At 63.4% G+C, this 14,256-nt stretch overlaps 2 protein-coding genes across 2 annotated transcripts; one reads left to right on the top strand and one right to left on the bottom strand.

Moving 5' to 3' along the window:
- Positions 1-1,434: 1,434 nt before the first annotated feature.
- UBE2Q1 (ubiquitin conjugating enzyme E2 Q1) lies at positions 1,435-9,495 on the bottom strand. Its single transcript, XM_084500241.1, has 13 exons — positions 9,158-9,495; positions 8,372-8,476; positions 7,982-8,086; positions 7,531-7,581; positions 5,319-5,459; positions 4,717-4,801; positions 4,184-4,244; positions 3,556-3,646; positions 3,397-3,455; positions 3,057-3,105; positions 2,700-2,795; positions 2,289-2,355; positions 1,435-1,860 (listed from the first exon to the last, which is right to left on the bottom strand). The coding sequence occupies exons 1-13, from the start codon at positions 9,437-9,439 to the stop codon at positions 1,829-1,831; spliced, it is 1,224 nt and encodes a 407-aa protein (XP_084356367.1). The 5' UTR covers positions 9,440-9,495; the 3' UTR covers positions 1,435-1,828.
- Positions 9,496-9,859: 364 nt separating this feature from the next.
- CHRNB2 (cholinergic receptor nicotinic beta 2 subunit) lies at positions 9,860-14,128 on the top strand. Its single transcript, XM_084500240.1, has 6 exons — positions 9,860-10,138; positions 11,224-11,369; positions 11,455-11,499; positions 11,959-12,068; positions 12,176-13,133; positions 13,790-14,128. The coding sequence occupies exons 1-6, from the start codon at positions 10,096-10,098 to the stop codon at positions 13,958-13,960; spliced, it is 1,473 nt and encodes a 490-aa protein (XP_084356366.1). The 5' UTR covers positions 9,860-10,095; the 3' UTR covers positions 13,961-14,128.
- Positions 14,129-14,256: the final 128 nt, after the last annotated feature.

The following is a 14,256-nucleotide window of genomic DNA, read 5'->3' as shown; positions in this document are numbered from 1 at the left end:
CCCTACCCGTGTGTTACTGATCTACGGGCAGGCTGAGGAGTGCTGGTGTCCTTTGGGTGTTTGGATAAAGGCTGAGGAGGAAGGACAGCGGCGTTTAACCCCAGCTCCCGCTGCTCTTCCACTTGACGTGAGCGCGGTGACCCTTCGCCCTCTCCCCAGCCGGTTCTTGGTGCTAATGAAGCCGCGGAGGGGAGCAGAGCCCTTTGCTTTTCTCCTTGTTGAGCTTCATGAGGTCCCTGGCCGCACACTTCTCCCGCCTGCCCTCCAGCCACGCACTTAAAACGCTCCCTGGCAGAGGCTGGAGCCGCTCCTGCAGCGAGCAGCCCCCAGTAATCCCGCTCATCGAGCGTCTTTTTATTCCAAGGCTCGAAGCAGGGCAACGGGTAATGAGCAGAGCAGCTGCTGGATGCGATAATGGACTGCTGAGGCCCTTTGATTTCCTAATAACTTGGATTCAAACAGCAATGAATTAATACCAGTGGCTTGGCTTTGCGGCTGATGAGTCAGCCGTGCCCTACAGCTGAGGACTCAGCACCAGGAGCCGGAGCAGCCACAACACCCAACTCCTTCCAGCAGCAGCAAGCGAGGCTCGAGCAATGGGGCAGGACTGCACGATGCCCCCCAGTCACAGCTGCAGCTCAGCCCTGCACCCAGCAGAGGAGGAAAAATGAAATCCTACGGAGCTGGGCTGCTCACCACAGGTGGTTGCTGCGGGAGCAAGCCTGGAGGCAGCCCAGGTCCCAGGTCCCAGCGACTCACAAGGCACTGCCCTCACTCCCTGAATTCGGTGGCTTTCACCCACAGCACAGGGACAAGGCCAGGGCTGATCACACAGCTGTGTGCATGCAGAGCCTCCAGAGCACAAATATGAACACAGCCTCATCCCCTCAGCACAGGGGTAGTGGGGAGAGACTGGCAAGAAGGGAACAGCCCCAGGGGTGGTACAGCCAAGTCTCTGCTCATCTCCCAGTTTCACAGAATACACCACTGAGAAGTTTGGGGGCAGCAGGCAGCCCCCAGCTGCACACACAAACCCCGTCATCCACAGCACAACAGGGGCCAGTGCTGCAAACGCTCCCCTCTCCCCTCACAGAGGTGCACAAGGTTGCAGAGGCTTGTTCCTGGTGTAAGAGAGGGGGCAGAAGCCCCTCTCCTTGGCTGCCCAGAAAAAAAGAAAAAGGGGGAGTTCTCTTCCAAAAAGGTCGCAGCAGCCCTCGCTGCTTGGCTTGTCCTGGCCCATTGCAGCAGGGACAGCAGCAGGAGCTGCAGCTCTTCCTTTACCCCCACCTCCAACACCACCCCGGGACCGGACCAGCGTGGAAGACGTTGGAGGCACAGACACCACAACCTGGTTTGCTCCACGCTGCCAGCACAGGGTTCAATCCACCCAGCAGCAACAGAGGGAGGAAAAAAAAAAATAATGAGACCGGTATCTTCAAATTAACAAACTGTAATTTTTCTCCAAAGATACATTTTCCATACACATCCATCATACACTGTAACAAAAAAAAGCAGTGTACATGAAATAAGAAAATAAATTAAATCCATAGCATAGGTAAGGAGGACGCTCTAGACTGGAGTAGAGTCGAAAGTTTCCAGCGATACAAGAGGCTCAAAAGTTTGTTTTAATAAGAATGCCTGCTAGCAAGGGTCCAGCAAGTGTTTTAGGTCAGTCCAACTGCTTAAACAGTTTTCTTTAGAGTTTATAACAGCCATTATTGTCCTGCAACAGGCAGAGCTATTATATCCTGGGAGAAAGCCAGAGAGGCATCGTAAGATCCAAGTACAGCGTTCAGAAGATGAATGGATCGGTCCTGCAGGATCCGTGCTAGCCATCTTCCTTCGGTGGTGTGTACCAGCCTGAAACAAGAACAGAGATGCACGAGGGATGCAGCTGTACAGAAACAAATGCCATACCTAGAAACACCTGGCTCTACACCCACAAATACCCAGCAGCACAAGCACGCTGAGTCCGTTCCCACAGGGCTGTGGACAAGAACTGTGCCTGTCCAAAAGGGACCCCAAATTACCGGGGGCTTTCCCTCCACGTTACTTCAAAACACCATGCAAACAGTGCCACGCCGCCTCTAGCCACACCAAAGGCCACCAGCACCGACCTCTGGGGCCAGAGCAGGAATGGCAGAGGGGTGCTGCAGCGTGCTCCCTGCTTTAGCAAGCAGCTGCTGACCAGGAGCGTCACCGTGCTCTGGGTGATCTCTGACTTGGGGCAGAAAAGCCTCGATCCAGACCAGCAAAGGGCAAGGCACCCCCTGTCCCTCAGGCCTTACCATTCTTCTCATGGATCTGAACCAGGGACTTGTAGGACTGCTGTGCTCTTGTCAGGCTGTACTGATTCTGCAAGGGAAGCCAGGGTGACAATCAGTCTGGTGTAACAAGCAAGCCATCTCACAGCCCACCCCCACCAACTGCGCTGCCACAGAGCTGCTTGTCTTCTCACCTGCCTCTGTTCCCCTCCCAACCACTTCCCCAGTTCCCTTACACAAGGCCAGAGGGGATTTCCCACACACCTGCCCTTCCCTTCCCAAGAAAAACTCCCTGGGCTACAGCACACCCACAGAAGCCAGCCCTCGCGCCGAGCTCTCGGGATCCCAAGTGCCAACGAGCTCCGTTCTGCCTTAGCTGCACAAAGCAGCTGCTGTGTGCCAAGAAGGAGAAGCCCCTGCCTGACCAGCCCCTACCTTATTGGCTCCAAATTGCACTCGCGCTTTCCCTTTCACCAGGGTGGCGCTGATCTGCATAATCACCGACTCGATGGAGTAGGCGCTGCTCCAGCCCTGCGGGACAGAGAGCACCAGTGAGGCCGGCACGGACACGAGCAGGGCCCTGAGGCAGGGAAGGGCTTTCCCGAGCCCTGCACAGGCATCGCAGAGCCACGCCAGCTCTCAGCTGCTGGCAGGAGGCGCAGGCAGCAAGAGGAGCGGGATTTGGCTGCCAGCAGCTGGAATATGAGGTGTGAGAGGCAGCAGCAGCTACCCAAGAGCACGCTGGCAGCCTTTGAGCCCTGGGTCTCCCGCAGGGTCACGCCTGGTACCCACCTGTTTTGTGAGTAGCTCCATGCAGATGGCACCACCACCCAGAACATACCTTGGGGAAAGAATTGGGGAAAGTTACGTGAGAGAGGGACACAGCCTCACCCACCCGGTGCTCTGCTAATGAGCCATTTGCTCAGAGAGGATCTCTCAGGGAAGACAATACACAAAAAACCATCCACCAACCCCGTCGGTACTTCCCAGGAGGGTTACTACATGTTACTACTCGTACCACAAAGGTGACAGGACTTGCAGCACTCCCCAGCGGATAAACTCTTAATGAAAACCTCTCCAAAAACCAGAGCTAGAGACCCCAGAGAGAAGAGCCAGGCAAAGAGTTACTCACCCCCCAGACAGCACAGGGGACACGACCCTTACGAACGGTGGATCAAAAGGAAAGTTGTCCTGGAACAAGAGAAGGAAGCAAAGCCATTGAGAAACTTCTCCTCTGATGACTCACTGAAGCAGGCGTGCATCGAGGATGACAGGTTTTGGGAGGCCTTACTTTAAAGGAGAAGTTTAGGAGGATGAAATCTGTTCCTTCTTTCTCTTTGAGGATCTGGAGATCATTGTGCAAAGCGCTATCCTCGTCAACCCTGCCGAAGGAAAACCCCAGAGGCTCAGAGTCAAGGTCACGCTCGCCAAGTCAGCCACGCTCCCTGCCAGTGAAGCCCAGAGCTACCGTACCTGACAACCTGGCTGCCACGTGGGCCCTCAGGTTCACCCCCAGAGGGCAGTGACAGCATGCGCTGCCAGCATTCTGCTCCTGGTTTCCAGAGAAGGCCATCACACACCCTTTTTGCATGCCAGCTTAAATATAAAGACTGCCTGGCCCAAGGAAAAGGCAGCACTGGTGTCTGGAGGGTGTGAAAGCTCGGGGTTTTGCCTGATGCACCTCTTCCAGGACTCTAGGAACAGCAGACAGACTTGCAGAGCCCTCAGATTATCTCATCTGTCTCTGGAGATGATGCCTCCTCCTTTCTGGTGCACAGACAGCAAGCGAGCTGCCCGTGGGACTAAGAGGCTAACCCCCGCTCTGCCAGGTGCCCCCCTGCCCTGCTCGCTTCCCCCCGGCTCATGGGGATGTTTTGTTCCCACCACCAAGATCCGTGACCCCAAGCTGTGCCACCTACTTCAGGATTTTGACGTTCCAATCGTACAGGCTGTCATTCACTAGTTCAACTGCATAGTATCCTGCAAGGCAGAGGAGAGGTGTCAGCACAGGAGGAACGGGCGGGGGCTGAGCCACCCCCTGGACTCCAAATCCCCTGCAGCACAGCCTCAGCCCGGCACGGGCTCCCCTTGGAAAAGGGCATCCTAACAGCAGCGGTTTGGGGAAAGAGTGTGGGCGCCATGGCCCACAAAGCCTGTTACACATGGCAGGGTGGAACAGCTGAAGGCATCAAAAACCAGCTTCTGTCTCAGAAGCCCTCCCACCCACGGCAGGCTCCTCGCTTCCATCCAGCACAGACGGGGAACAGACACCACAAGAGGCTGCTCTGCTCGCTTTTGAGCCACAGCAACCCAAGGCCTGAGATCCTCCCCGCAGCAACACCACGGAGCAAAAGGATCCGGCTCTGAGGCCCCTCCGGTGCTGCCCAGAACGAAGGGCAAGGTCCCCACAGCCAGCAGCCCCCTCCCTCCCTCCCTCCCGCTCCGCACTTACCGCCCTTGAAACTTGGTGATCGGTAAATATCCCTGAGCTCCTTCATTAGCCGGTCAGTGGCCTGCACAGACCCAGACACTGCACCCTGCAAGGAATGGGGGGGCTGCACTGTTACACTGCTCCCACTGCGGCCGCAGCTGGATGAAGCAAACGCCCGAGCCAAACTGCCCAGCCTCGAAACCAGACCTCGCTGCGCCCCCACCTCGCTCAAGTTTTCCCCTTTCTCCCCACAGAAACTGCCCTGCCCCAGACAAACACGCCCCAGGTGGTGCAGCTGCAGCAGAAATACCTCCCTGCCCCCCCTGCTGCAGAAGACCCCAGCCCAGGGGTATAAAAGCACAACCCACCAACCTTCTCCAGGACCCAGGGCGAGACCCAGCTCCTGGGAATCCCAAATCCCGGCTGCCCTGCGTGGCACCGCTGCCTCAGGTGCATGGGGCTCACCCGAAGCCTGGGGGCACTGCTCCAGCCCACCCCTGAGCTGCTGCTGTACCTCTGGCCAGAGCTGGCCCCTTTGATTTGGGGCTAGCAGGCGCCTCCAGCGCTCCTGCCCTTGGGTCCCTCTGCTTCCCCAACCCTCCCGCCCTCCAGGTGACACGTACATTTAAGTAATCTTGCCTCTGGTTCTTTTTTATTTTCTCTAGAATGGCCAGGTTTTCCTTCCCAATGCCTTCATCCTCTGTTTTCTTCCCATCTGCTGGCTCTTCCTCTTTCATCTCATAGTGGTCCAAGTCCTCCGTGTCCTGCGAAGGGGAGAGGTGAGCTAGCAAGAGACCCACCCTCGCTCCTCCCCGCTCCGAGTGGTGTAGAGCTGAGGTGTCCCGAGGATTCCTGGTGCCCATTTCCCCTCCCCAGGAAATCCCAAGTGCAGACACCGGGGTGGAAGACACAAGGGCTCAGCGCAAGGCCTGGGCACACTCCATAAAGAAGTTTTGGGCCCCAGCAGCCCTCCTGTGCCAAAGCCAACAGGCAGAGGGGCACACTTCCCTTTCCAGATTTAAATTGGGCTCCTACAAGCTCTTTGTTCGCTGGATTCTTCTCTGCCAAGCCTCACGCCTGTCCACAATCAGCCACTAATCCTACGCCTGCTCCCCAACAAGTCCCGTGGAGCTGCAGGGTGCTGCATCTCGGCAGGAGCAGGGCTCGAGCAGCCCCGTGCTGCTTTCTGGATGCCGGAACACGGCACGGCACGAATATCCCTGCTCCGTGACCAAGCTCCCAACACAAACGGGTCACCAGAAGCACAGAAAGGAGAGACTCGCTCACACCACTCACAGGATGTTCTCCCCTCCAAGAGAGGCCACGTTTCAGGGTGCACCCAGAGGCCCTTTTACGATCAGCTCAGCTCTCCCTGTTCACAGTGAGCTCCTGATGCTCCCCCAGCAAGGGCAGAGGATCAGCCCCTCACCCCCTTCCCCTGCGCTCACCAGGCTGACGTGCATGAGCCCACCGATGGCAATCAGCAAAAGAAAGAGCCACAGCAACCAGCGGCTGCTGCAGATGGTGCTTGGGCAGCACGCAGCCACTGTCACCACGTCAGCACGCGGGGTTTGGCTGCCTGCAAGGGGCTGCGGGCACACAGAGCTCCAGCGCTGGTCTTAAATCCTCTGAGCAAGGGTTTACTTCGGCCTCGCTGGGCTGGCTGCTGCTATTCTGGCTGAGCAGCGTTTTGGGAAGGGCTTTGACATTTTTAGATCGTCACCCAGGAAAATAGATCCTCCTCGAAAATCCCTCGAGTGGATTAACCTGTATAATGCATCTCTGCACCAGGGCACGGCTCCGCCGCTCTGCTCATCAAGCCCAGGCCGGCAGATCTCGCTGCCCAGCGAGAAACCTTTGCTCTGAAGGAGCGCGCTGCGTGCTGCGTGACACGAGCTGTTGGCAGGGAGCACAAGTGGGAACGCTCGCTGCCAGTCCTCACATCCTGAGCGTTTCTTTTCCAGCTCACAGGAGCGTGACAACTTACCCGCCGCCACTTTGCTGGGAAGCAGCAGGTCTGCAGACAAGCGGGGTTATTCGTGGTAACACTCGGAGCCTCCACGTTTCCCCCGGGGACCCTCGCGAAGGCTGGCCTCGATTTAACAAGCCGTCAGCTTCGCTAAAACCCCGCCAGCTGCTGCCAAGTGACCTGCCCCCAGGTTCTGCGGCGCTGCTGAGGAGGTGCGCAGGCCTCGCGCGCCCAAGGAGAAGTGCACCGCGAAGTGTCACCATGGAGATTCAAGATTATTCCACCCACTTCTAGAGATCTCTAAACCACAAACCAAACAAGCGAAGCCTGTGGGTTCTGCAGCGTGATATTCTCAGCCTGCAGTGAAGAACGGCCTCCCCTGCCTCTCCTGGTGGCTCTGCTGCTCGCACACGGAGCCATCCCACCTCATCCTCTCTGCGGCGCGATTCCCCCGTCAGCTGCGGGAGCTCAGCCCCGCGCCCCTCTGACATCAAACCGCTGCAGAGGAAATCTCAGGCTCTCCAGCACAGCAGCACAACCAGAACTTGCCCGAGGGGCTCCATCCTCACTCAATTTACCTGCCCTCAGAGGCCACAGCAGCGTCCCCGGGCTGCCGCAGTCCCCTGTGTCCTGTCAGCGCACTGCTCCCAGCTGGGGCTCAGGACCCAGGTCCCCAGCAGCAAAAAGCTGGGGAAAAATCCAGCTTCTGAGCCTGGATGGCTTCAGCAGGCCCTATCCTGTCCGCACTGTGCCAATTCCTCCCCCCATGGACCTCTGTGGCTCAGCACCTCCCGTCAGGCAGCTCACAGCAGGTCGCTGTGCTCAGCTCCCGGGCGCGCGCCCTCACGCAGCGAGGAGACGCTCACCTCCGGCATCTCTTCGTCTTCCTCTTCAGAGGACACCTCTTCCTGCGTGCTCTGCGAGGACAAAAGGGCAGAGCCCGCACCGTTAGCTTCCCCTGGCCACGCTCCCCTGCCTTCCGCGGCGCTTCCGAGGCAGGGATTTACAAACGAGCAGAGCCAGGGTAAAAGCAGAGCGAGGCTGAGGACCTTTACAGGCACCTGCAGCAGAGCAGCTGGGCAGGGATGAAGGGAGGGAAGCAGCGGGAATAAATCAGATGAATAACATCTGAGGTGTCAGGCCAGGGGGGCAGAACCCAGAGCCCCAGCTGGCCGGGCAGCAGCACTACCAAGGAGAGGATTCCACCCCAGGGAGGGGAGGAAAAACCCCACACCCGCCGTGCGTTAGGAAGCCGCAGCCTTTAAAGCGAGGCAGCTCCTTCTGTCGTCTCAGGAAACCGCGTCCCAGGTTCCTCACCTGTTCTGCCGGCAGAGGCTGGTCCAACATTTCGACATCTGGATGCTGGGGGAGGTTGTACAGTTTGCACAGGTCTGAAATTATTCGCTTCAGGTGCTGCAGAAGCTGCCCGGAGAGCAGAGGAGTGTCACGGCGACACCGAGGCCGCACACGGAGCTGGACCTCAGCCACCCTCAGCACCGCCACTGCCTCCCCTCCCGAGCAAGCAACAGCCCCCCAAGAGCTCCTTCCTACCCCGCCCTGCTCCAGGGGAGCAAAACCACCCGGGAGAAGTCGGAGCTGCTCAGCCCCAGCGTCCTAAGCCCCTAAAAGCCCCGGGGGCTCAGCGCAGGCACTGGGGAAGCAGCCAGCCCCTCGCCACCCCCCCTCCCCACGCAGCTGCCCCCTCACCAGCGTGTTGCCCTTCCTGACTTCCACCAGCCGCTCCAGGATAGCTGCCAGGTTGGGGTCGTCCGACTCCACGGACCAGATCGGGGGGACAGCTGGGTACGACTCCTGGGAGCAAGGAGAAAGCGTTGGAGAGACCCCCAAACCGCCCCAACCCCACAACCCCGGTCAGCCTGGGCCCCACACCGCTCCTCCCCGCGAGCCTGGAGCGAGGGGAGAATTTGGGGGGGGGGAATTTCGGTTGCCCCTTTGGCTCCTGGAGCATTTGGGGGCTGAGAGTGATTACCGGGGGCTACCGAGGGTGCTCCAGGCTACCGCAGAGGCTGCTCGCACCACAAGCTGCGGGACCGACACCGTGGGAGGCTCACAGGTGTGGTGCCCGAGGGCTGCTCGGGGCAGTGCTGCCACGCTTCGTGCCCCCGTTCGGCCCCAAGCACCCGGGACAACAGAAAAAGGGGAAAAGCCCCCGGGGACTCGACCGGGAGGGCGCCGGTTGGCGTAAATAACGGGTGGCAGCAGCAGGCACCTCCCCGGGACCCGGTGGCGCCCCGAGCCCGACGTTGAGGCCCCGGGGGGGGTCCCGGTGCCCGTGAGCCCCTTCCCCGGGGGCAGCAGCCGGAGCTGCTCCGAGGAGCCGCCCGGTAACGGCCGCCCCGGCTCGCCCCGTGCCGCACCGGGGCCGGGCCCCACGCACCGGTTCCAGCGGGGCCGGCGGGGGCCGCCAACGCTCGCAACGGCGCCGGGGCCTGGCGGGGCCTGTCGGGGCCGTCCCGGCTGCCCGGGGCTCACCGTGATGTTGCAGTGGATGCGGACGGGCCCCGGGGGCGGCCCCCGGGACGCGGAGCCCCCGGCGCGGGCCCCCGGCCCCGGGACGAACTCGCAGCTGATCTCGTCGGGGCAGGCGCTGCCGATGCGGAACCGCTCGTGGCCCCGGTGGAAGATGGACTCGAGCAGCCGCAGCTCCCGCTTCAGGAGCCGCCCGGCGGGGGCCGCCCCGGCTCCGCTCCGCCCGGGCCCCCCCCCCGCCGCCGCCTGCGACCCCGCCGCCTCCTCCGCCCCCGCCCGCTGCATCTTCCCATGGAGGGACCCGAGGGACCCGCTCCGCCGCCACCGGCCCCGGGCCCCGCCGCCGCCGCCGCCGCAGCCCCCGGAGCCGGCCCAAGATGGCGGCGGGACGGCCCCGCTCGCCGGAAGTGACCCCTCCCGCCGCCGCGGGAAGGGGCGGGGCGGGGCGCCGGAAGCGCGAGCGGCGCCGGGCGGGGCGGGCGGCACCGCGCCGGAAGTGACGCGGGGAGGAGGTGCGGACCGGGAGGGGGCGGGGCGGGGCGGGGCGGGGGGGCGAGGCCCCGCCCGGCGGGAGGAGGGGCGCGGGGGGGTCACGTGGTCCCCGGGGAAAGGGGGCGGGGCTTGCGGAGGGGGCGGGGCCTGCGGTCCCGGTTGGGGGGGGAGGTCCCGGTTGGGGGAGGGGGGTCCCGGTGGGGGGGGTCCCGCCCGGCCCCGGTGCCCCCAGCCCCACCCCCGCCGCTGTCTCCGCCCCTCCCCGGTGTTCCCGGCGGAGCGGCGCGGGGCGGCCCCGGCTGAGCTCCCGGCACCGCCTCCCGCCCGGGGCCGCCCCGCCCGGGCCGCCGCCGCCGCCGGCTCCAGCACCGCGGAGAGCGCGGGGGCAGCACCGGGGACAGCGCCCGGGCACCGGCAGCGGGGTACCGGCACCGGCACCGGCAGCCCCCATGGCGCTGCTCCGCGTCCTCTGCCTCCTCGCCGCCCTCCGACGTAAGTGCGGCCCCGAACCGGCACCGGCACCGGGAGGGGAGGGGTGGGGGTGGGGAGGGGGCAGCGGGCGGGGGGCTCCGGGCCGCCGACAACGACCCCCGCACGGCCCCGGGCCGGCCCCGCCGTGTCGGTAGGGGGGGACCCCCGGGGCTCCCGGCCCTGCGCCTGCAGCCCGGGCACGCGCCCCCCGGTACACCCCCGCCCCACCGCGCTCGCCCCATTGCACCCCCACCCCTCACACCCCCACCCCTCACACCCCCACCCCACACACCGCCACCCCCTCACCCCATTACACCCCCACCCCATGCACGCCCCCCCCATACACCCCCACCTTACTGTAATCACCCCACTGCGCTCCCCCCATATGCTCCCACCCCACCACACCCCCACCCCATACACCCCCATTACACCCCCATTGCACCCCCACCCCACACACCTCCTCACACCCCTACCCCATACAACCCCATTACACCCCCACCCCATTACACTCACCCCATACACCCCCACCCCATACACCCCCATTACACCCCCACGCCGTACACCCCCACCCCCTCAGCCCATACACCCTCACCCCATGCAACCCCATTACTCCCCCACCCCATTACAACCCCACCCCTCACACCCCCACCCCATATACCCTCACCCCCCTCACCCCATACACCCCCACCCCATGCACTCCCATTACACCCCCACCCCTGACACCCCTACCCCTGACACCCCCACCCCATATACCCCTACCCCATATACCCTCACCCCATACACCCCCACCCCATGCACCCCCATTACATCCCCACCCCATTACACCCCCACCCCCTACCCCCTCACCCCATACACCCTCACTCCATACACCCCCATTACTCTCCCACCCCATTACACCCTCACCCCTTACCCCCCCACCCCATATACCCTCATCCTCCTCACCCCATACACCCCCACCCCATGCACTCCCATTACACCCCCACCCCTGACACCCCCACCCCCTACCCCCTCACCCCATACACCCCCATTACACCCTCACCCCATGTACCCCCACCCCACACCCCCCCGTTACCCCCCCCACCCCCACGCCCTGTCTGGCCCCGCAGGCAGCCTGGGCACGGACACGGAGGAGCGGCTGGTGGAATACCTGCTGGACCCGGCACGCTACAACAAGCTGATCCGCCCGGCCACCAACGGCTCGCAGCTGGTCACGGTGCAGCTCATGGTGTCGCTGGCGCAGCTCATCAGCGTGGTGAGTTGGAGGGGGCTCGGCCCCACGACCCCCGCCCCGCGCCGCCAACCCCGATAACCCCGTAACCGGGCCCCTCTCTCTGCAGCACGAGCGGGAGCAGATCATGACCACCAACGTCTGGCTGACCCAGGTGAGGGAGCCCCTGCCCTGGGACCCCCTGTCCTGGGACCCCTTAACCAGGACCCCTGCACTAGGACCCCTGAACCAGGACCCCCTGAACCAGGACCCCCTTAACCAGGACCCCCTGCACCAGGACCCCCTGCACCAGTTCCCCTGCACCCTGCCCCATGCAGCCTTCCCCCCCAGACCTCCATGCACCCTGATTTAGGACCCCCGTGCCCCCTGCCCTAGGACCCTCCCCATTTCCCTGCCACGGGACCCTCAGCCCCCTGCCTGGGGACCCTGCGCCCTGCCCTGGGACCCCCCAGATTAGAAACCCTTGTGCTCCCTGCCCTGGGACCCCCAGCCCCCCGGATTCTGGACCTCCACATCCTCCTCCCTGGGACCCCTCCTGTGCCCTGGGACCCCCCCTGTGCCCCCCTGTGCCCCCTGCCTGTGGCCGGGCTGGGCTGAGCGTGGGTGCCGGCAGGAATGGGAGGATTACCGCCTCACCTGGAAGCCGGAGGACTTCGACAACATGAAGAAGGTCCGCCTGCCCTCCAAGCACATCTGGCTGCCTGACGTGGTGCTCTACAACAAGTAGGTGTTGTTTTTTTTTTGGGGGGGGGCGTACACACCCCAACCCCACCCAGGGCACGCTGCACTGCTGGGGCAGGGCCGGGGCTGACTGCATCCCTTTGCCCTAGCGCCGACGGGATGTACGAGGTGTCCTTCTACTCCAACGCGGTGATCTCCTACGATGGCAGCATCTTCTGGCTGCCCCCGGCCATCTACAAAAGCGCCTGCAAGATCGAGGTGAAGCACTTCCCCTTCGACCAGCAGAACTGCACCATGAAGTTCCGCTCCTGGACCTACGACCGCACGGAGATCGACCTGGTGCTGAAGAGCGAGGTGGCCAGCCTCGACGACTTCACGCCCAGCGGCGAGTGGGACATCGTGGCGCTGCCGGGGCGGCGCAACGAGAACCCCGATGACTCCACCTACGTGGACATCACCTACGACTTCATCATCCGGCGCAAGCCGCTCTTCTACACCATCAACCTCATCATCCCCTGCATCCTCATCACCTCCCTGGCCATCCTCGTCTTCTACCTCCCGTCCGACTGCGGCGAGAAGATGACGCTCTGCATCTCCGTCCTGCTCGCCCTCACCGTCTTCCTGCTGCTCATCTCCAAGATCGTGCCGCCCACCTCGCTGGATGTGCCGCTGGTGGGCAAGTACCTCATGTTCACCATGGTGCTGGTGACCTTCTCCATCGTCACCAGCGTCTGCGTGCTCAACGTGCACCACCGCTCGCCCACCACGCACACCATGCCGCCCTGGGTGCGCACCCTCTTCCTTCACAAGCTCCCGGCGCTGCTCTTCATGAAGCAGCCGCGGCAGAACTGCGCGCGGCAGCGCCTGCGCCAGCGCCGGCACACCCAGGAGCGCGCCGCCGCCACGCTCTTCCTCCGGGCCGGCGCCCGTGCCTGCGCCTGCTACGCCAACCCCGGGGCCGCCAAGGCCGAGGGGCTCAACGGCTACCGGGAGCGGCAGGGGCAGGCGCCGGCCCCCCCGGCCCCCTGCGGCTGCGGGCTGGAGGAGGCAGTGGAGGGCGTGCGCTTCATCGCCGACCACATGCGCAGCGAGGACGATGACCAGAGCGTGAGTTGGGGCAGGGCTGTGGGGTGCACGGGGAACCGGGGGGTGTCTGGAGGGCTGTGAGGTGCACGTGGGGCTGTGGGATACAGGCAGGGGTGTGGGCAGGGATATGGGGTGCACGCGGCGCTGTGGGGTGCACGCATGACCATGGGGTGCCTGTGGTGCAGCGTGTGCGTGCTGGTGCCCGGCTGCACCCGGGGAAGGGACGTGCACTCCTGCACACCACCACCAGCGACGTCCCTGTCTGGCCACATCCCTGGGGCCCCTTGGGACCCCGTTCCTGGCCCCAACCCCACTGCTGCAGCCCCTTCCCCAGGCCCAGCAGGATGCGGCTGCTCCAGCCCTGTATCCCAGAGGGCTGACCCCATGCAGCCACCACAGCAGCACCGTGAGGCTGCAGATTTCAGCGCAGGCAGGCCCGGCTGGGGCTGCTGAGCAGCGAGCTGAGTTTTCCAGGCTCAGCAGAGGGGCTGGGGCAGGGCCCTGGGGCTGTGCCGCGGGCTAGAGGCAGCTCCAGGAGCCGCAGTGCTGAGGGTGCAGATTTGGGGCTCTGCAGAGCAGCGAGGAGCTGAGCCTGCGGGGACACGGGCAGGGAGAGCAAGGCTGGTGCGAGGCAGCTCGACCCCAGGGCTGACCGAGTTTCTCCTGGCCCCATGCAGGTGAGCGAGGACTGGAAGTACGTGGCCATGGTCATCGACCGCCTCTTCTTGTGGATCTTTGTCTTCGTCTGCGTCTTCGGCACCGTCGGCATGTTCCTCCAGCCCCTCTTCCAGAACTACGCCACCAACTCCCTGCTGCAGCTCGGCCAGGGCACCCCCACCTCCAAATAGTGCCGGGGGCCGCCCGCCCTCCCCACCAGCCCCCAAGTGCCGGGGGCAGCGGGGGACTGTGGGCTCACTGCCTGTGCCCCCCAGCGGAGCCAGGCGGGTAGGTCCTGGGGCTGGGCGCTGGGCTCCAGGCAGCCACTGCAAACCAATAAATACTCACACAGGAGGGAACTGCTTCATTTTATTTTTCATTTCATCCCACACCGCTCCCCAGAGGTGCTGGCACAGGGCAGGTGAGGGAACAGGATGCGGGCAGGGAGCCCCCCCCAAGCCAGGTAAGAGGCTGGGGGGGGTGATGA

Source organism: Aythya ferina, assembly GCF_964211825.1.
Source record: "Aythya ferina genome assembly, chromosome: 29".
Taxonomy (NCBI): Eukaryota; Metazoa; Chordata; class Aves; order Anseriformes; family Anatidae; genus Aythya; species Aythya ferina.
The sequence above is the reverse complement of the archived record's forward strand: the minus strand, read 5'-3'. Positions and strand labels throughout refer to the sequence as shown.